Here is a 21,909-nt window from a genome sequence, read left to right as displayed (position 1 = left end):
GGAAGTTTCCTGTCTGCTGCACTGCCCCTTTCCTGGTGCTCTGGCCAGAGAAGGCAAGCTTTTCTTGGGGCTGTTTTTTATACTCTTTGGTGCATCTGGGCTGTGGGGCTTTTTGAAGTAAAACAAAAATCCCACAAAACCCAGACAACCCACTGCCATGTTTCGTGGGCACTGAAGAAAGCCAATCTGCTTCCCTCCAGCTCTGAGTTATCTTATCATTTCTTTTGTATGTAGTGCCCAGGGCTTTTAGCTGTACCTTGCTGGAGGAGTAGGGCAGTGGGTTTCATCTCCTTAGTGTTGTCTATATGTGGGTTCCTATTCCTGTCCGTGGATAAAGGCCCCGTAGCTGATCTGAATGTGCAGCTGTGTAGCTGAGAGAGAGACAGGCCCAGGATGGCTTCACTGCAGGGCTGAGGCTGGGGGCAGGTGGGCGAAATCTGGAGGGAAGGGTCTGGATGCCCTCCATGAGCAGGTAGAGGTATGCCTCTGTGTACCCCAGGTGTCCTGTCTCCAGCTAGGGGTGATCTGGGCTTGAAATTGGTGCTGGAGCTCTTAGGGTATTTCATTTTGGGTAGAACTGCCTCCTTTTTCCTCTTCTGTGTCATGTGGGTCTAGTAGCACCTGGAGCTAGTCACTTGTTAGGGACCCAGGGTAGGCAGCTGGCTGTCCTTACTGGGGTCTTTCCTTCTAGCAGCTTCTGGAGGAAGGCGCTGCTTTCCTGTCCTGCTGCTGCACTGGTTGAGGTGCTGGGGGGGGGGGGGTTGCTTTCAAGTGTTGATCGGAACACCTGGCCTTTAGGAGCCCATCTACTTCCTGTTCTCAAGAATTCCCTGAAGCCTTCTCTAGATTGCGTATGGCCTTTAGCCATATAGCCGACAGCACTGTGATGGATTCCTTTATTATTTAAAGCCTCTTCTGTCATTTTGGTGGAACCTCAAGATGGATGAGAGCAGTATGCGTGTTCACTTTACCATCTCTGAGACCTTACTCAAAGTTTGAGTTTTGTAACTATTGGCTCTAAGTTTTTAATGCAATGGACTCATTACCTTTCTGGCTCTAAAGTTCGTACCTAACTTATTTTAAGCTCTAGCAGGTCGTGCATCTGCCCAGACCCCTGTTTGGCAACTGGTGGAGGGCTGTTCTTTGCAGGCCTGCCTCCTTGGCGCTGGCAGGCAGACCAGGGGCCTGGCGTGGGCTGGTGGGGTGCCGCATCCGTGCAGTGTGTCTGAGACCGCTGCCCCTTCCCGCTGCCCTGCTTGCTGCGGACCTGCGCACATGCACGCACGCCGCCGAGGAAAAATGCGGTGACTGATCTGCCTTTCGTGTTTGTTCTCCTGGGACCTTTGTCACCCAGTCTCTTGGAGCCTGGGAGCCTCGTTTTCTTCCTTCGTAAAACAAAGTTGTCATGAGGTCTTCACAGCACCCAGGGGCCTCCCTGCCTGGAGGTGCTTCAGCGTCTCTGGTGGTTTCTGCTTGTGACCATTGCTCCTCCATGGAGGGTGAAGACTGATCAGAGCTTTCATTGTGCTGGTTATCTTCCCGCCCTCCTTAGGATTTTGTCACCCCCTCTCTAACCGCCCCCCCTTCCTGGAAACTCAACTAAAAGATGTGTCTGGGGTTTCTGTTTACATGGGTGGTCCCGGTCCTTTTTCGTGGTTGGGTGTTGATACAGTGGAAACCACAAAATCAAATATGCTGTGATTCTCATTTTAAAATGAAAAATCGTTTGGGGGCATGTTGGGTGACCGCGGTATGTATTGATAGAATCCATCGTCAAACTAATTTTATCCCTGGAGTGTAGGAGTAGGCAGAATTAAGAACAAAACCTCCAGAAGCCAAGGAGGCAAAATCCCTGCTGCGTCCTGTTCTTCACATATCCCCATCAGTATGGACCATTTGCATTAAACTTAAATAGCATGACTTAAAGATTCTTCTCTACTCGTCTCATCACAAAATCACATTCCTTTTGACAGTGTGATAGGACAAAACTATATTTTTAAACTTTGCGAACCACACTCCAGAACTGTGCCAAAAGTAAGTTTCTTGCATCAAAAATAGCCTTCTCAGAAATGCCCTGGAGGAGCCGACTCGTGTTGAACGTGCTTGGCCAGCCGCACCTGTGGGGCTCTCTCCGCTAGCCCGGAGACTGTAGAAAGCATTTCTTTCTATTCCCTAGTGTTTTCTTCTTGGGTCTAGCCAGGGGTGTCCTCAGTCAGTGGCATCTTTCAGGTGTGCATGCCCTACTTCTTCAGGAGGGCATCGTGGGCCAGAGGTGGTTGTGGTGGGTGGTCTGTGATCAGGCTGAGTTTGAGTTGCTGCGGTTGTTGAGCCTCTGGGGAGGGTGTGGACAGTGGCCGAGGTAACCTAAAGACCACCACTGCCACGGCTTTTGGCATCCACCCCTGGCCTGCATCTCTGCAGCCCCGGTGCTGTGCGGACCCCTCGGGTTTGCCCTCGGCTCTCCATGCCACTCTGCCTCTGCGGCTGTGGGTTTGGGACATGTGACTCCAGGCCAGCCACGTGCTGCTCAGATGGCAGGCTTGTTGGCTGTGGCCTGGGGCTGCTTTGCCTCACCAGGAAGAATGTTCCCGAATCTGCAGCCCACACTGAGGGAAGGAGACTGAAAAGATGGCCCCAAGCTTCCAGTTTCTGAGCTGCGGCTCTTACTTTATTGACTTGTTAGTTACACTAACTGGAGCTGTCGTAAGCCAGTTTGAGTTTCACTGGCAGTTGAAAGATTTGACTGATGACGTCTTTATGTTGTATAACACGATCTATTTTGTGCTGTAAAATTTGCTTCTTTATTCTGTGGAAGATAGTTCTGATTTTCAGCACTAGTACTTCCATGAATTCGGAAGCCCACCAGTGTGGGGGTGGGAGAGCCTTGCAGGTCTTACCAAATTGGTGACCTTATTAAGGGAACCCTGTCCCCCTTCTTTGTCAGGGGTGTCCTCACCCTGACAGGATGGCTGTTAGAGCTGACCCGTCTGGTTAGAAGGTGTGGTCACTGGGTGTAGAGAGAGAGGTGGCGCACAAGGGTAGGACTCCGTGGTGGGTGGATGCGCTGGTGGTTTTCCAGCACTGTCCTCCCTCCTAAAGGTGGGGCCGCACTCGGGCCTCCTCACGAACAGTATGGCCGTGCGGGTCTGCATTTGGGCAGTTCCTGAGTCGCAGGCACCGTGGTGTCCTTTCCATTGCGTGCTTGCATCCCTCCTCTTCATTGGCCTCACTGCTCTGCAGACTTGAGGAGGGGCCACCCTCCACAGCCATGGTTTGGACGCAGTCCCAGGGACGCCTTCAGGCCGCCTCTCTGAGAGACCAGAGCCGTATTCCCCCAGTGGGGCTGCTTGGAACTCCTGATGCCCACAACCTGTAAGGGAGCTGGTTTAAGCCTGGGGGTCTGAGTGACTTGTTTGTTGTGTAGACACGACGAGTAGTAGGGCACCTAGAGGTTAAGCTGATGATGCCCTCTGGTGGCTCGTAGGGCACCTGGCCCAGGTTGTCCTCTGTCCAGGCGGGTGAGCAGGAATGAGCTTCCAGGCTGGCGGGCAGGTTGCTTCTCGGAGGCTGCTATAAAGCCTCTCCCTTTAGCACTGACGTGATGACCGTGTCCAGAGTTTGGGAAGGGAGGGAAACTGTGTTTGCTCTGGAATGAGTAGTGCTATGTGGGGAACAGTTGTTCCTATTTTGAATACCCTTTAGTGTTAACATGGCCGGACTCTAAGTGACCTAACCACTTCCCTTAATATCTTTGTTGTTTTGTTTGTTTCTCTCCCCTTCAAGAATCACTTCCGTTGGGGGAAAATGTGGCCTTTGGGTGCAGAGCCAGTTCTTGCCAGATACGTCAATCAATAGCCCGCACACGTCCAGGGCTTAGGACACCAGAGGTTTTGTCCACTGGTTAGTTAGCTGCAGATAGGGTGTTGCTGTGCTCTGAGGCTCCTCTTTCTCCCGGGATCCAGGCTGATGCAAGGCCCAAACTGGAGCCGCTACCATTCTCCTTGAAAGGAAAAGACCAGGGAGGTTGGTTGGAACACCCCAAGGCTCCTCCAGCTTCTGCTTGGGGCTGGTGTGCATCGTCCTGCTCGGAGCTGGTGCGTGTCCATGTGCTCGCATCTCGTTGGCCGGAGCCCATGGGAAGGCAAGGCGGTGGGTGGGGAGTGAGTGGGGGAGCGCATTCACACAGGAGCTGCAGTGACCTTGAGTTAGACAAGAAGTTGGAAAATAGTGTGATGAATGTGACAGGTCTAGATCGGGTCAGTATCTGCTCTTAGAACTTGTGCCTTTGAAACCTATTTATTTTATAACAATATTCTGTTGGTTAAGGCTTTCCTGAAAACCATGGTGGCTCCTTCTCCTAAAACAGTCTTCCTGTATCTAGGTCGAGGTTTGTGCATTTGGGTGCGCTCGCAGGTACACACAGGGGTCACCCTCCTGGCACTGCCCTGCCACATGGATGCTGGTGACGCTTGGTTGACCTGTGTGCCACAACTCCATCTTCTGTACAGGTGAGCCTTCCTGATTTCTGGTGTTAGTTCAGGAGCTAAACTGAGTATTAGCTGAATATTAAGTATGACCAAATAAATAAGGAACAGGTCAAAGTAGAATATTTTTAGAGGATTAGCAAAAGTTAAGGCTGGGAAGGTGATTCTGGGCCAGATATTCAGGTCTTTGACGGCCTGTGTTGACCCTTCTGGTGATGATCACTGACAGTATTTCTGGGGGTGAGGGGTCAGGGTGGCGGGTGCTCTGAGGAGCTGGTTTCTCTGGGCCTCTGCCAGGCAGATCTGGGAGGGACGCTGGGCAGGTGGCCTCTCGGGCCAGATGGCATCCTCCTGACCCAGATGGCACACCCTCTCCCTGCGGCCTTCCGCCTACAGCTGAGTGTCCCCACATCTGAGAGCACACATGGTTGTCCCCCTCTTCCTGAGGCCCTTCTGCTCTCTGGTGGCAGGTGCTGCTGACCCAGAGCTGGCAGCGTCCGGCCTCTTCCGCGGGCGGGCTGCAGCTCGTGTGGGCGCGCTCATGTGCTGTCCTGCCTTGCCCTTCGTCCTGGTTTGGATTGGGGGGCCATCTAGCCTGGTTTCTCTGTGGCGGTCCTGCTTTACATCTGCTCTCATGGACTGACTGCCGATCGAGCCCCTGTTACCTCCGAGCGATGCGGCGTGGCCGGCGACCGTGTGCGCTGCAGCGAGCGCCGCGTCCGGTGGGCTTGTGCTCTGTCTGGGCTCCACTTCATGTCTTGTCCGTGCTGCTTTGTTCAGAGCCCTTTGCATCAGTCTCCCCTTTCTTTCAAGGTTCTCTCCGAATTGTACCTTGTTCGGGGACATCCAGGACTAGCCGGTGTTGGTAGAGAAACAGCTTGGAGCCTTCGTTGGTGGCTTTTGGCGTCAGCTGGCTTAGTAATGTGCTCTTTTGTTGATGAAGCTAAGTTGAACCCCTCTGTGGGCTCCCCCAGTGGAGGTAGGGGTTTGGTCTGCGAGAGGAGCTGGAGGACACAGCCGCATCCACGCCGAGAGCCTGTCTCTGCCCTGCCCTCACTGCTTGGCCAGGAGGTGTCCCTGGAGGTGTCCACTGTCCCTGATGTCCCGTGTTGCCCGCCCGCCCGCCCGCCTGCCCGCCTGGGGGCGTTTGGCAAGCCCAGGGGGAAAAGTATTCTGATACTTTTAGGAAGATTATGGCAGTGCCCTGCTTTGATTGAAGAGAATATGTTCTTGGCTAGGATCTTTCTGGTATTTGGCATCTTTCCCCTGATAAAGGAAGTCGCTAGTTTTGGGATGATTTTGTCATGCCTGTATGTGCATGTTTCTCTTCAGACCTCTCTGCCTGTAATTGTACTTGTGGAATATACTTTCATCAACTTGGATTTTGGAACATTTTGTCTTAATTTTATCTTAATCTTCTGCTTTTTTTGGTGGAGGTATTGGTGGAGAAAGCCACAGCCTTCGTTCCTTGGTGGGGTACTTGTTGGTAGATTTGTGGTCCTGTCAGAGCTCATTCTGGAGGCTACAGCTGTAAGGGAACCCCATGTTCCTTGGGGCGTCTAGCAGATCCCGGGTTGGGGGCCCACCATGATGTGGGGGAGCACTGCGTGTAGCTGGCCTGCAGCTGCCGCCTCCACTGCGCCGGGTCCAGGGCGGGGACGGCTGGCCGTCTTCGGGCTGCAGACTGTGTCGGCGGGTTCCTAGCAGCCCTTTCTGGCCTGGGGAGGTGGGACCCCCAGCCTGAGAGTCTCAGATTCAATATCCTTTCCCTCCTGTTGCAAGGAGGTCTGTCTCCCCAGTCAGGACCTTTAGCAGGGTGGCGGCCTCGGGGACCGCACCCCCCTCTGCTGCTGGCGGCGTCGGTCTCCTCTGCACGAGCCCCACTCACCGCAGCTGCCCTTGAGGCTCGCGCTGCTGACGCCTCCCCCTCTGCCCCCGGTGCTGCTTGGATTTTGTGATTGTTTCCCACTGTGTTAAAAATGGGCTGGGATGAGGTCCGCCGGGATTCCCACCCTGAGAGTTAATTGTGTGAAAAGGCTTTGAATATTTGAGTGTTGGGCAGACAGCGCAGGGAGTGACCGTTTTGTGGAAGCATTCGCAAATAGGGGTGGCTGTTCGGTGACAGTGAGGGGCCCCCAGCAGCAGGTGCAGCTCGCCCCAGCTGTGAGCAGACCTGAGTGCAGGCTGGGGGGCCACTCTTCCTCTTCCGTGCTGGTATATTTCCCTCCAGGAGCCTTGGGGTGCCACGGTGTCCACACCGTTAAGGTGGAAAGATGTGAGCAAGAGGGCTAGTCTTGTTAGGCAGCAGCTTCAGGGGTGGGAATTCTGGATGGGAACCCAAGCACTTTGATGGGGTCGGGTCCTCTCCTGTGGGAGCGGGAGCGGGAGCGGGAGCTGGGAGCCGGCTGGTGCAGAGCAGTGGAGGGTGGGGCCGGAGGGCGTGTGGGGGCGCCGCGTTCAGCATGCGGTGTGGACACCTGCACTCCATTCTCTGCCTGGTCTGTGAGGTCTCTGCTCCAGAGCACCCCCAGTTATCGAGGATGCTTTTTTCTTGGTAGCTGTGTTTTAGAAAACAATTTTCCTTGGTAAATATAGTTACTGATACGTCAGTTTTACAGGAAACCACAGGCTTGGTGTGCAGGATTCAGAGTTTTTAAATCTCGTACATTCTCCAACATGCGAGACATTTGCACGTTGCTGCTTCCTGTCCTTGTTATCGCCAGTATATGTTCTTCCTTCCCATGCGAAGGATGAGGAACCGGAGGTGCTGAGGGCTTCCATGCCTCCTGTAAACTGAGGCTGTAACAGGCAGGGGGCAGCCTTCCAGCTGAGAAGGGCGGGCAGCTCGCCTTGGTTAGTGCGTACAGAGGTGCTGTGGAGAGCACTTCCGGGCCTCACTTGCAGCTCTGCTCCCTTCTGTCTGCCTTTCCCTGTGGTTTGTGTTTGCTCTGTGTCACTCTTGTGTTTCTTTTGACATTAAATTTACTGATTTTTAAAAAAAATATATTATTTTGGGGGGGGAACTGGTAGGATAATTTTACTTTGAGGATATTGGATTCTGCTATACATTTAATTCACTTAAATATGAAAGTGAGGGTGAGTTTTTGGCAATATGCTTTTCCAAGATCTCTGGGATATTGAGTGTTCCCTCCTTACTGTCTGTATGGTCATGGGGGTGAGCCTGCCTGGGGAGAAGATTCACACCTTCCTTGTTCTCCAGGGGCATGTTTCTCCCACTGGCTGCACGGAATTGCCTGGGGAGTGTTCAAATTTTGATGGGCAGTTGCTCCTCGGAGATGCCGATTTAATTGGTCTGGGGTTTGGCTTGAGTATCTTGGTTTTCTAAATTCCTGGAGATCCTACCATGCAGCCTCCCCTGAGACCACTGTTCCCAGTGCCACTTGAGGAAAGGTGGACCTTAGGGTTTGCTTCCTTCCCTCCTGCTGGCTCGTGACCCCAGCCAGGGTGGCCGGGGGCTGCTCTTTGGGCAACATGGTTCGGCCATGAGGTTGGAGCGGGTGTGCTCAGGCATTGAGTGTCCCTGGATAATTTAGTTTGCTGAGTGTGCTGCTCCTTCTACAAGTGGGCTGACTTTTGCTGAGATCTTTCTGTAAGAGTCCTCATGAGACTTTGCTCTTGTTCCCATAGTACAAACTATATACTCGAAGATTTTCCTGATTTTGGTTTTTGTTGAATAGATTCCTGATTCAGGGAATAGTCTGCTGTCTCTTTCTAGAGAAGGGTTTTAGTCAAAACATTTCATTGATCCAGAATGTGTGGTTTTCCTCAGTGGCAAGCATTTGTCTCCTGTCATTGTGTGGTTTCCTGTTAAGAAATGTGGTGCATATGTGAATTCACTTAAGTTCTGATGTCACATTGAAGCCCATTGGCGGGCAGCTTCAGCCAACCAGACGCTTCCTGGTATCCAAGTAAGAAAGATATATAGTTCTGGAGTGACAGGAAACTTCAGTTTTCAGCATCCTGTTTTTCTGGGTTTTGTGACTTGCTGCCGCCTCACCATGATGAAGGTTAGTAGACTTTTTATGTAGAACTTTTCTCATAGGATGCCACACATTTAATTACTCTATCTCTAAAATGAGAACTTTAGAGCTGAAAGATCTGCAGATTAGCTATTCCTGCATTTCACAAGTGAGGGAATATTCATATTCTACATATAAGGAAGTTGGGGCCTATTGAGCTTAATACTCTTAATTCTCTAAAAAAACCAAAAAAAATTTAACATATTAAAAAATGAAGGTGGACGTGTCAGCCTAGATCGTGCTCTCATTTGACTTGGAATTTCTTAAATATCACAACAGATGAATTACATTCTGTGTTGTAGGAGCTGATTCTAAAGACGCTCTGTTCTGAGGGATACCTTGTTCAGGAAGGGTCTGGCATGAAATCCGTCTTCTTGTATATGTCCGCTGTGAGGGAAACGGCATCGGGACCTGTGTGCGGAATGCGTCGGTGCGGCCACACCGACACGCTAGGGCTCCGTTCAGTTTCTTTCAGCGTTTAGAAAGGCAAGCTGTGTGTTCAGCTCCTCCCTTGACTCCATGATTTGATGGCCTCCTTTCTTGAAGTTTTTCAGTTTTTGGTTTTTCTTCTGGTTGTCCATGTTTAACTCGACCTCACGATTTTTATTCCTTTCAGAAATTAAATGCAAAGACTATTAACTGAAGATTTTTTGAGGGAGGCACCAATTGGATTTGGAATGGCTCCTCTTAGCAGCTCTTGACGTAGATGTCCCTTCGTGACATTTAGCACCACAGGGTGGACGGGTGGATTGATTGGTACATTTTTCCATTCAGCAAGCATTGGAATTTTTACTGTGTGCTGGCCGTTTTGCTAGATGTTAGGTGTTGCGAAATCTGGTTTATAGATTTTACAGTGTAGGGCGGCATCCGCTCATGGAACATAAAGTTGTCCTTGTCATGAGTGTACTGGGAGAGCCTGGTTAGGGCACTTCACCAAGTGTGGTGGGGAAGCGTGGCCAGGAGAAGTCCTGTGAGAAAGAGTTGAGGGATGGGTGGCGGGAGGCAGGAAGAAGAGGGGGTTCCTGGCAGGATGTGCGAGGTGGAGGAAGAGGAGGTGGCAGGCAGCCTGGAGAGGAAGTTGGGGCCCTCCTCCTCCTGATACTCCTTCCTGGGATGACTGGTGATGTTAGTGCGAGAAACTTGGAAGACTGTTGACATGGTTTACGTTTAGGTATCCAAGTACATGTTTGTTACCAACATCTCTGAGAGAGATCTTTTCATCATTTTTCTGGCGCAGTTGTGGGTGATTTCACTAGAACTTTTTTGTGGAGGTTCCTTGGTGATCAGAAGCTGTATGTAGTCTTCAGGCGGTATTTAGGGGCAAGATCTGTGTGCGTTGGCGCATGGCACACACCATAGAGCAGCTCTGAGGTGTCCAGGCAGGCGCTGCGTGTGTGTGCGGGAGCGCCACGACCGACTCTCCCGTGTGCCCGGTCCGTAGGCGGCCGGGGTTGGAGGAGGTGCACACTTCCATAGTCCTGGTCTGGCCTCAGTGCTGTGCCTGGAGGATGGAGGTGTCCCCCCCGAGCTGTCCCCCTTCTGGAACCTGCTTCTGTTTTCCCTTCCTCGTGCGGTCAGTTCTGTGTTTCTCTGGCTGTGCTTAGCCGTGGAACGGACTGTGGCTGGGACGGGATTGCGAAGCCAGCTCAGCCCCGCTGAGGGCCGGCAGCCGCAGCTCCCTGTAGCTGGGACGGCTCCTCCCCGGCTCGCCAAGGGGGTTCGGGGCCATGTGGGGAGTTGGCGCTTGTGAAGCTGGTCTCATGCCCTGTGTCCCGGATCAAAGCGTGCCTGAACGAGGGAACTCTGGTGGGACCCCTGCCCCTCTGCTGGAAGTTGTGTTCACTGGTCTGCTCCTTCGGGTCAGTCTGCATCTTTAGGACTTGCTCAGCGAATCCTGCCGTGGTCCTCTCACTGCTGGGAGAACTTCATTTATCCTGCACCCAACGTATAAGACCCTACTAACTTGTTTAATTTTTCCTTTCAGACATTTGATGCAAATGATTTGTATCAGGGGCAGAATTTTAACAAGGTCCTCAGTTCCTTAGTGACTCTAAACAAAGTAACAGCAGGTAAGAATTTTTTATTGAACTTGAGGGGGTGGGAAGATAAAAGGGCAAAAACATTTGCTTTTCGGTTGGCAAGGCAAAAATGAACATTACTGAATTGTAAAAATAAGCTATCACATTACATATTTGGCTGTAATTTTTGCTGTGTTTTTTTTTTTTTTTCTTACTCGATCAGTCTTCCTCTTTGGGCCTCTGGTGGATAGCAGGTATTTTCCTTTCTGTGGGCAGAAAGATGTCTAGTTGAAACCGTAAGCAGAGGAGAAATGTTTTTCATGTGGGTACACTCATGGGCTGTCTTGGAGCTAGAAGCACTTTCTCTGGGTTTTTATTAAGTTTATGCTGATCAAAGCTCATGTCTCGGGAGCAGATCCAGGACTGTTTTTGAGGTGTGGTCATGACCAGGGAAGTGGCCAGTGAATTGGCCCCTGAAATAAACCCCTACCTGGGCCAGGCCTCTTGAGGGTGGTGAGGATGCCCAGGCTATGCGCTTTGCAGTGTTGTGAGCCTGGGTCATCCCTGAGTGCAGGGGGCTGAATGGAGCGGAGCTCCCAGACACTGTGAGGACAGGAGAGCTTCTGTGTAGATTTCTTGGAGGGAGGCCCGCCTGACCCCTGAGCACCAAGAAGCTCTATCTTTAGAGAGCTATATGGATCTAAAAGGATTTAGTGGCTCTTGCGTTTTAAAGTCCTTTTTCTTGGGCGCCTGGGTGGCTCAGTTGGTTAAGCGACTGCCTTCGGCTCAGGTCATGGTCCTGGAGTCCCGGGATCGAGTCCCACATCAGGCTCCCTGCTCAGCAGGGAGTCTGCTTCTCCCTCTCATGCTCTCGTCTCTCGTTCTCTCTCTCTCAAATAAATAAATAAAATCTTAAAAAAAAAAATAAAATAAAATAAAGTCCTTTTTCTTTTTCCATTTACCTTTATACATTTTTAGGTTCAGCTTTATGGGAACAAGTAGACCTTGAGGTCTCTTGATAAGAAACCTCAAGTGTATTTTGTGAGGGGCTCTTGTCATTTTCTTCCTGGCCCTTCAGATGGGGTGTGGGGGAACAGTCAGAACACTGTGGGCTGCAGTCCCAGCTTGGGGTGCGCAGTGCTCAGGGGCTCAGGTGCCCCTTCCTAGGACTTGTTTGCTGGGATGGCTGTCTGGGTGCCGTCTCCTGCCTGCCCAGAGGTGTAGGATGGGGGGCCGGGGTGGGGGGAGCACCACCCAGAGCCCCTGCCTGCCGTCCCTGGGCAGGACTCTTGATGTGGCTGTGTTTTCCCAGCTTGACTGTGTGGTTTAAAGCTGAAAATCTCCTAGGGCTGTTGAGGTGGAAGTATCTGGGGGAATTGGCTCAGTTGATAGGTTAGGACCTTACGTGAGCAAGTGTGCGAGGTCGGTGACGATCTAAATCCAGGAGGAGGGAGAGAGACCAGGATGGAGAAGGGAAGGGGGTATAAAGATGTACATAGTTAGAATCATCCTACCACTTGATGTTTAGCAGACAGAACTTTAGGACATTTTATAAGGTTGTTAGGCATTGAAGCTGCCTTCTTTATCCCACATTGTAATGGAGGTAGCTTTGATGTGAACAGCCAGAATAGGAAGAGACATGTGTGACGGTGGGCGTAATGCAGTGACGGAAACCTTAGAGCAGATCATTGGAATTGAACGGAGGAACCAAGGCAGAGCGGGCACAGTTGCATGTCTTCACCACGTGGGTCCTGCCTGCGAGCTGCTTTAATAGCCACCGGTGCCTCAGTTTTGCGGGTGCGTCCTGGGACTGCTGGGGTTCTCCCGTCGGACAGGGAGAGCGTGGCAGACACAGAGGCAGCCTGCCCCCAGGGCCTCCTCCTCTGGTGGCTGCTCAGGAGGGAGGAGGGCCGATGCTTGCTTGGTCTCCGGGAAGAAGGGGGGGGAGGGGCGTGCCGTGGGGCAGCTTTGGTCCATGCCCTTGGGCAGGTGCTCCTCATCGCGAACGTGGCCCTGATCTGACGTCTCCTGGGCATGGTACCGTTGTTTTTACCCCGTCTTGTGCACAAGTATTACTCCTGTACCCTTGAGAGCAGTGGACACTTAGAAGATGTAAGGTATTCTTGACAAAGACCTGTTTGGAAAGCTGCAAAATAAACCTGATAAACTTGGTACTCTTCCTTTCAGTGTTGACACTGGAAGCCTCTCAGCTGGAAAGGGCTCCCCTCCCCTTATTTATTTATTTTTAGAGCCAGAGCGTGCCTGTGAGCAAGAGGGGAGAGGGGCCGTGGGAGAGGGGGAGAGAGGATCGCAGGCAGACTCTGCACTGAGTGTGGAGCCTGATGCAGGGCTCCGTCCCATGACCCTGGGATCACGACCTGAGCAGAAATCAGGAGTTGGATGCCTAACTGAGCCACCCAGGTGCTCCAAGAATTCTTGCTTTTATATTGAGCTATTTGCTCTTAAATTTTGTCCCTAAAGTCCGCGTGATGGAAGTGACTCTGTCTTTTTAGATCTCACTTTTAAATGACTGAATAATAACACGGTTGCAGCTGTTGGTTCCAGGTTTGTAGGCCTTGTTGAGAAAAGCATGTTCATGTTTTCCCTTTACTTCTGCCACTTAAAGACCCTTGTGTTCTTCGGGTATATCGATGAACACTTGCCTTTTAACTGGACAGAAGACCGTGGGAAATAAGGGATGTCCTGAGACCCTTCCATTACACTAAATGGTCCCTTGAAAGGTAGAGTTAGGCGAGAACAGGGGGTACGGCGCGTCGCCACTGTGGGTGGAATCCCCAGGAAATGCCCCCGAGGAGCTGGTTTTGTACTCGAGATTCCTGAGGCCTGGGCCTTGCTGCAGTAGAAAGCATGGCCATTACTACAGCCTGAAGCAGGACCTGAGGATGGCAGCGGCCTGTTCGAGCTGCTCTGCTAGGGCCTTAGAACCGGGCTTGCACGGCTGTCCGAGGACTGGGTTTCCAGACGCCGGCGTCTGTAGAGCCGGCTGGGCATCAGGAAGGACAGACAGAAGCCCCGGCAAGTGGGCCCCTCGCCACGTGCGCGGCCTGCTTGGATCTCAGGGAATGTAGCCCCAGTGGGGCCACAGCCCGTGTGCTTCAAGAACAGCTGCGGGTCTGGGCTTCCCTGGGAGCGCTGCAGACGTGCAGCGACAGCTAACTGGGTGTAGGAGACCCAGTGGGAGCCAACCCCAGCAGCCCTGCTGGGAAACAGGGACTGGAGGTGACCGGTTTGAGGATATTTTTATTTTATTATTTTGTTTATTTATTTATTTATATTTTATTTTTAGAGAGCGTGCGTGTGTGGGGGGGGTGAGGGTAGGGAGGGGCAGAGGGAGAGAGAGAACCCCAAGGAGGCTCCGTGCTCAGCGCAGAGCCGAAATCAGGAGTCGGCTGCTTAGCTGACTGAGCCACCCACAGCCCCGAAGAGATTTTTAAAGAAGGCTCCCCATGTGTGTAGTAGTTTTAGGAAGTTGCTAGGTTTGTGGATCTTGGCATAGTGATTTCCCTGGAAAGTTTCTTCATGGCTTCATCGGTTTTTTTTAGTCAATTCCCTTCTGAGAAATGGGTTGCTAACAGTTACTTGTTGGTTGGCCCAAGTGGAGTGTCTCTGCTCATGAAGAGACTGAGGGAGTGAGCTGAGCACTTTCATACCTGTTTACTTCAGTCCTTCCAGCAACTTTGTGAAGTAAAGTGTGGCTGCCTTCGTTCTGAGGAAGTAATCCTCAGAAGGGTCTCTAGCTAAAAGCTCTAAGGGGATTTTTCTCTTTAAGTAAGAGTCTTTTCCTTTTGTTGCAAATAATTCCTGCTGCTTATTGCATGAAGCTCAGTCCTGGAGAAGTGGGTGGGCAGGGACAGTGTGTTGGGAAGCAGTACTGGGGGGATGCTCTGAATTTGAGAGACTTATGTTTTCCATGTGAAGGGGAAGATATTAAAAAGTTACAAAACCTTTAAGAAATTTGAAAGTTATACTAAGGAACTGATGAATATTTCCGCCCAGTTCATTTCTGGGGAGCGTGCGCGCCGTTTCTGCGGTGGGCAGTCTGCTCTGCTGCACGCGTGGCCCGCTTCGTTGCCCCTGCCGTGTGTCCCCTGGGGCTGCCCCCGTTGAGAGTCCGGTGGGCTGCAGGGTACGCGCTTGCCAGCGTCTCAGCTCGCTCTTCTCTCTGCACGACCTTTTCAGACATCGGCCTGGGAAGTGACTCCGTGTGTGCCCGGCCCTCATCGCATCGGATAAAGTCTTTTGACTCGCTGGGAGCTCAGCCTTCGCACAGTCGGACTTCAAAATTGTTCCAGGGCCAGTATCGAAGTTTGGTAAGTTCGAATTAACGATTGGAGTGTGTCGGAGAGATGAGTGTGTGTGGGTATGTCCAGGAAGGTGCGTGTGCCCCTGGACTGGGTGCTGCCCAGCCGGAGGGCACTTTGGCTTTGTTCCCGTGGTTCCTTTACTTGCGTATGGCGTTTGCTTATCACCACATTATCCACATGTTACACTTGACTGCTTTTGAGAAACTTGTATATTTTGGGGGCTATATTTTAAGACTCCTAAGATGTGTTAATCTAGAGAGATGGGTGCTTTAAAGTGTTTCCCAGATCCCTTGTACTTTATTTGCTTTGTGCAAATGTACAGAAGTATGGGAATAAGAAATTTAGATGTGTAAGGAAGAAATGGCTAACAGCTAAAGAATCAAAAGGTGGTCTTTCTAAGCACGACCTAGAGTGCTTTCCTGAGTCAGGATGTGATTGGTGAAGGAGGGACTTCCTTCTAATGGCTGGTGAGGATGTGGAAAAGGAACTGAAGTGAATGGTTATCCTGGGAAGTGAAGAAAAATCCATGTCTGAGTTGTTAGGATACAGGCTGTGAGCAAAGAACATAGGGTGAAACCACGAAACTGGACAGAGATGAAGTACAGCGCTGAATGGGGACCGTGTGCTGAGAGGCCATCCCGCGGTCCTTGTACAAACATGCGGAGCCCTCTTTGGAGTTACTGGGTGATTGCCCTTTGTCGTGTGACTTCACTTTCATGTACCACTTTAATAAACCTGTGTTAGAGACAAATGGTCTTGCACACGAGTCTAAAGAGAACCCAACTCTTGAGTGTTTAGGGACCACAGCTACGTTGTCTGCTTCGACACAGAAAGGAAGATAGTTAAGTAAGCTAATGGTGACCCTAAAGAAAGAAATAGGTTAGAGTTGTATTTTGTGGAGGGAATTGGACTTTAATTCATGAAGGAAGGAGGGTTGAAAAAGAAGCTATGGAAGGCAAAGTAATTTTTAACATGTTCCTGAACTTTTTGAGCACAAGCTAAATTGTTACTGGTTTCTCCTTAGAGCGGCGCCATTACCGCTTCTGCCCTTGTGCGTGCTGTGCTGTGTCCCACTGTTCTGTGCGCACTGTTCCAGGCGCTGTCCCTGCACTGCTCAGACAACCCTCCCAGTGACCCCACGGGGCACAGGCTTCAACGCTAGGTGAATTTTGCAGAGCACTATTGGGAGTATTTTGATTCCAAATTGAGGAAAAATACACAAACTACTTGAAGAACATTTTATTTAATTAATTTATTTTTTTAAAAGGTTTTATTTATTTATTTGACAGAGAGAGTGAGAGAGGGAACACAAGCAGGGGAGTGGGAGAGGGAGAAGCAGGCTTCCCGTGGAGCAGGGAGCCCGATGTGGGGCTCGATCCCAGGACCCAGGGACCATGACCTGAGCCGAAGGCAGACGCTTAACAACTGAGCCACCCAGGCACCCCTTGAAAAACATTTTAAATTTAGCTTTTATAAAATTTCTGGGGGAAAATGTAAGAAAACAAAGCACACTCTGGGTAAAATACCTGTTGCCTCACCCATTTACCTGTGCTAACTTTTTAATATTTTAGAACATGAATGCATGTGAGGTGGGGGGGAGGGGCAGAGAGAGAATCCCAAGTAGGCTCCGTGCTGGGCAGGGCTCAGTCCCATGACCCTGAGATCATGACCTGAGCCTAAACCAAGAGTCGAATGCTCCCAGGCACCACTACCTGTGTCCATTTTTAACTACTTGTTTTTGAGTACATGAAGACTAGATTGCAAATATATAATTTCAAGTAAAATGCAGTTAAATGTAATGTTGAATAGTGAATGTTACTGGGATCACAATAAGCATAGGATTAATTTTTAATGAGCTGGAGAAATTTTAAGTTACACCAGAAATAAAAGGCCCTGTGCCATCCCTCCTGTTTAGGATTGGAAGAGACCCCATTAGCTGCTGGTGAGCAAGGAGCAGGGGCAGGGCTTCTCTTACCACGCTGCATGAGGATGACTTTTGCCTTTAGATTTTTCTGCAGGTGTTCATAGTACTTTGAGGTAACTTTCTTGGATTAAAAATTATAAGGATGGCAAAATATTCAAAGCTGGGTGGTGGGCATGACAAGGAGAAATTGTTTTCTTAATTTCGTTTATAATTGTGCCAAAAAGAATAAAAAAGGAATAAACATAATCACAGAGGTGAAAGACCTGTACTGTGAACACTACAAAACAGTGAAGGAGCTTGAAGACGACACCAACAAATGGAAACATGCCCCTGGATTAGAGGAGTCCATGCTGTTAACGTGCCCATGGTCCCCAAAGCAGTCTGCAGATTCGATGCAGTGCCTGCCAGAATCACAGTAGTACTGGTCCCAGAACTAGAACAAGTAATACTACAGTTTGTCCGGAGCCACAGAAGACTTGAAGTAGCCGAGGCAGTCTTGAGGAAGAACGACGCTGGAGGGATCCTAATCCCCGATTCCAGGGCACACTACAGAGCTGTAGCGACCAGTACAGTGCGGGCGGAAGAGTCGACACAGATCAGTGGAGCAGAACTGCGAGCCCAGAAATGAGCCTACAGCCGTGTGTCTAATATAAATAAATATTATAGAAATCCGTGGCAGAGGAGGCAAGAATATATAATGGGGAAAGACGGGGTCTCTTCAGATAACGGTGTTGGGGAAAACTAGACCACTTTCTTACACCACACACAAAAATAAACTCAAAATGGATTAAAGATCTAAATGTGAGACCTGAAATCATAAAACTCCTAGAAGAAAACAAAAGCAGTAATTTCTTTGACAATGGCCATAGAAACCTTTTTCTTGGTATGTCTCCTCAGGCAAGGGAAACAAAAAACTATTAGGAGTACACCAAAATAAAAAGCTTTATCACAGCAAAGGAGCCATCAACAAATGAAAAAGACAACTTGCTGAATGGAAGAAGTTATTTGGAAGTGACCTATCTGATAAAGGGTTAGTATCTAAAAATATATTAAGAACTTACACAAATGGACATCAAAAAATCCGATTAAAAATGGGCAGAGGACCCGAATAGACATTTTCCCAAAGACCTACATGTGGTCCAAAGACCCATGAAAAGATGCTCAACATCACTAACCACCACAGACTTACATCTCAGAACCACGGTGTGAGAGAACCCCTCATCTCCGTTGGAATAGCTAGTATCGGGAAGACCATTAGGAGGTGTTGACGAGGATGTGGAGGAAGGGGAGCCCTTGGGCACTGTTTTGGGAATGTAAATTGGTGCAGCCACTGTGGGAAACAATATCATGGTTCTTCAGATTGCAAATAGAAATACCGTATAATCAGTAACTCCACTACTGAGTATTTGCCCGAAGAAAACAAACACTAATTTAAAAAGATACACGCACCTCTGTATTTATTGCAGCATTATTTGCAATAGCCAAGATATAGAAGCAACCCAAGTATCCAAGACAGATGAGTAAAGGTGGTATATATTCACAATGAAATATTACTTAGCCATAAAGAATAAAATCTTGCCATTTGCAATAACATGGATGGACCTAGAGGCTATAATGCTGAGTGAAATAAGTCAGAGAAGGACAAGTACCACCTTAGTCCACTTGCATGTGTTATCTGATAAATGACATAAAAAGCAAAAACAAACCCATAGAGAACAAACATGATTGCCAGAGGGGTTGGGGGATGGGCAAAGTGCACAAGAGGGAGAAGGAGAACAACAACTCGGGGACAGGTGGATCTCCAGCTACCCATAACTTTCTATTTTGTTTGAAATTTTCCATAATCTAAAATCAGTTTGCGGCTTCCTGAGCATTAGTTTTGTGATCTCTCGATTGTGTACGGCACCGCCATTCCCAAGGCAAGGACTGGTGTTCTCAGGGTGCTCTCTCAAAGCCCTTGGGCACACACACTAACTCGATGCTTGCACCTCTGGTTGGGCAGGTCTCGCCTGACCACCTCGGAGCTTGCTGTCCTCAGAATCTTGCTTCTGGGTCTCTGAATCCGTCTGTTCCTGGACAGCTTTCCTGCTTGTGAGGTTGGCATGTTTGAGCAGTTCTAACGTTTTGTTTGCACGGACCTGGAAATTTTAACTTCCTTACCTTGGCACTTCCCTGTTGCTTCCTCATTACTCTTTTCTTGGGGTGAGTTCTCCCCGCTCCTCACCAGCAACCTGTGCTGAGGTCTTTCTGTGCCCCTCTGCTGCACGCTGGGCCCCTCTCCCAGACGGAAGGGCTCCGTAACTGCATTGGAGAGTGGGGGCCTCAGGCTGTGACTTGGGTCTTGTTTTTCCTCCTGTCTGAGGCTGACTTCATCCTCTTTTATTGGTGAATAAACCGGTACTGACTGCTTTGGGGTTTCCTCCTGTCCCTCTCTACCCTGAGTTTTCATCCCTTAACTCCTGGTAAGTATGACCGTGGGCTCCCGAAGTTTCCCCCCGCCACGTATGGGGAGAGTAGTCAGATGAGGAGGGGACGTGGTTGCTTCCTGTCACCCTTCACTTGGGGGAGTCCTGATGTGAGCCCTTAAAGCATTTTCTGTCCCTGTGGTCCCTACTACCTCCTGGGACTGGGGCCAGCCCTAGTCACTGAGCTCCCAGAGGGTCTTTAAGGCGTGTAAGACTGTATATCTGTGTGTTCCTCATGGTTTAAATCTTCCCAGTTCCTCTGTCCAGCAAGCATGGGAATACTGGGCTGGTTCAATGTATTATGTGTCATCAATTCTGAGAGCTCTTTAAAACCTTTTTACACATCTGAAAGTAGCAAGTGTCTTAATGGCTGATGGTATGTCCTGACAGCATTTGGAATACAAAGGGGGCATCATCTAGTTGCTGGCATCTTCTTTTTGACGGAATACGTTCTGAGGAAAAAAACTTAGAGAAGTCCTATTTACACGAGGTCTCGAGACTGGGAAATACTAGCCATTGGAGTAGAAATTGGGTCTTCCCTTGATAGGCTTTTCTTCTTTCAGTGAAATTATGGGTACTTCCAGGAAACAGAGGATGGAGTTCATGTGAAGGCAGTGCTCTGGGATATCCTGGTTTTGGATTATTAGGATAACTTCAGAATGTGGGATAAAAAAATTGCTTGGTGAAGATCTGGATGTGCATGGTATTGACAAGCAGGCCTTTGTAGGCATCAGGAGGTGGCTTTTAAGAACAGACGTGGTGGGGACAGGTTCCTGCTCCCAGAGGAGGTACTGTACGTGTACTCCACCATTTCCTCCCCTCACTGACCTGAAACCTACATCTAGAAAACAGCTTGATGAGTTTTTACAAGTCACACAATCCCATGTAAGATCGAGAAGCAGAACCTGACCAGTGTCACCTTTGTTAGGTTTGCCTTTCCCAAAGGCATCTGCTGTCCTGATTTCTGACCGTGAAGATGACCTTTACTTGTTTTGTATTTGACATAAATGGAATTCCCCAGCGTATACTCGCTCTGTGAGCGGCTGCTTGGGCTCAGCCCATTATATTGTGGGCTGTCGTGGCGTGTCAGCTTGAACCCAGATACCTCATGAGCTTTAGTGGCAGGAGCACTTAGAAAAAGGGGAAGGAGAGAAATCCAAAATAAGATGGTGGTTAAATACGTCCTTGCGGTTTCCTGACCCCAGTGGCAGTGACTTGAGCACTCCTCATCCGCGTCGGGCCGTGTGGAGTCATTGCGGCCTCCTGTCTGGTGCACCCCCTTGCTGCATCTTGCTCTCTTAGCAGCATTCCTCAGAACAGCGTCTTACATTTATGTCTCTAGTAGGTGCTGGACCAGTGGACATCTGTGGAGGTAGAAATGCAGACCGACCTAGGCTGGCCCCCGTCCTTCTGTTGTGGAGTTTCTGACGTGGAAGAAGTGTCTGTGGTGTTTGCCTGACGTGTGCCTGAGTGCAGAGAATTTGCAACTTGGGGGAGTGTAGTTGACCTCTTTTGTCCTGTTCCGGTCACTGTGGCACCTGGTTGCTGAGCCGAGGTGGATGGGCTGGCTGTAGGGTGATTCCTGGGGGGCAGTTTGAGCTTCATGGGGCCTGCTCTGTGTGTGTGCTTGCTTACGTGTTGTGTTCCGTTGTGGAAGTTGATCACCAGGATTGGCTCTGTGCAGGTTTTCTACAAAGCCAACTTGCCCAAGGTGGGTCACAGAAAGGAAGATGGTGGTGGACGACCCATGCAGGATGACCGTGGTTTGCAGAGATGAGCTGACCCAGCATGGCAGCCCGACCTGGCTTCCCTCCCCAGAGCGGGGACAGATGTGCCCTTTCTAGTGGGGGGCTTCAGCTGCCCCTCCCTGTTCAAGTACGCCAGCAAGCCTCACGTGTGAGGAGACTGGTTGGCCAGAGCTTTGTCTTTCAGTGTTGCCAAACGCTCAAGAGATTTCCTTACTGAGCATTCTAAGCATTAAATATGCAGTAGGTACGACGTGTTTAATAGATAAAACATTTAATGGATGTATCTAAATGAGTAAATTTTTGGAATTTATATTAACGTAAAATACACAAGTAAGTATTAAACATTTGAGGAGCTGTCTGCCCCTGTTGAAGCCCTGTCCCACTGTTTGTGCTTTCTCGTTCTCTCTTCGGTGACACATGCACCTAGTTTGGAATCAGGTCCTTCAGGACCTGGTGCAGGAGGAACTGGGCAGCCAGCTACTTCCCATCTTCCCCGTTGTCTCAGTAAATGCCTGTGTGAAGCTTTATTTCTTAAACCTGCCATGGAGTGGGGGTGTTCGGGTCTCATGCTGCACCCTGGGCCCGTACTTTCCTCTTGCCTGGGTTTCCCCCGTGGCTTCTGTTGGGTCCGGTCCGTGTAACGTCACCATGTCCCAGACCCACAGCGCGGCTGGGGCGTGTGCTGTGATTGTTCGTCCTTTCCTGACCACGTTTTGTTATCTAGAGTTAATAACTGTTGCCTGTTTGAGCTCTCTGTGCACCCTTGCAGACTGCAGCCCTGGTCTTCTGCCTGTTTCTAAGACTCTCCTGTACATTCCGACCTGCTTAGGATTTTTCACTTCTTCCCCGGGAACTCCCCTGCAGTCTTGTGGCCACTTGAGAGTCTCCTGGTTGTTGCCAGGCTC

The 21,909-nt window shown here is 50.1% G+C and overlaps 1 protein-coding gene across 8 annotated transcripts in view; it reads left to right on the top strand.

The window, feature by feature from the left end:
• The window catches only part of ARHGEF7 (Rho guanine nucleotide exchange factor 7), a 130,089-nt gene that overhangs the window by 44,440 nt on the left and 63,740 nt on the right, over positions 1-21,909 (top strand). For 4 of the 8 annotated variants that reach the window (XR_004299178.1, XM_032402602.1, XM_032402601.1 and 1 more), the window contains exon 3: positions 14,743-14,873. Coding sequence is in view for 4 of the 8 variants with exons in the window: in XM_032402602.1 (XP_032258493.1) it covers positions 14,743-14,873 (131 nt within the window). In the remaining 4 variants the exon portion in view is untranslated. Of the gene's footprint in view, positions 1-4,222; positions 4,509-7,055; positions 8,513-10,508; positions 10,594-14,742; positions 14,874-21,909 lie in introns of those variants that run through there. The other 4 variants (XM_032402605.1, XM_032402604.1, XM_032402607.1 and 1 more) reach the window with 3 other exon arrangements.

The sequence above is a fragment of the Phoca vitulina genome, unplaced genomic scaffold, assembly GCF_004348235.1.
Source record: "Phoca vitulina isolate PV1807 unplaced genomic scaffold, GSC_HSeal_1.0 scaffold5, whole genome shotgun sequence".
NCBI lineage: Eukaryota > Metazoa > Chordata > Mammalia > Carnivora > Phocidae > Phoca > Phoca vitulina.
Note: the sequence above shows the minus strand (reverse complement) of the source record. Positions and strands in the feature narration are given on the sequence as shown.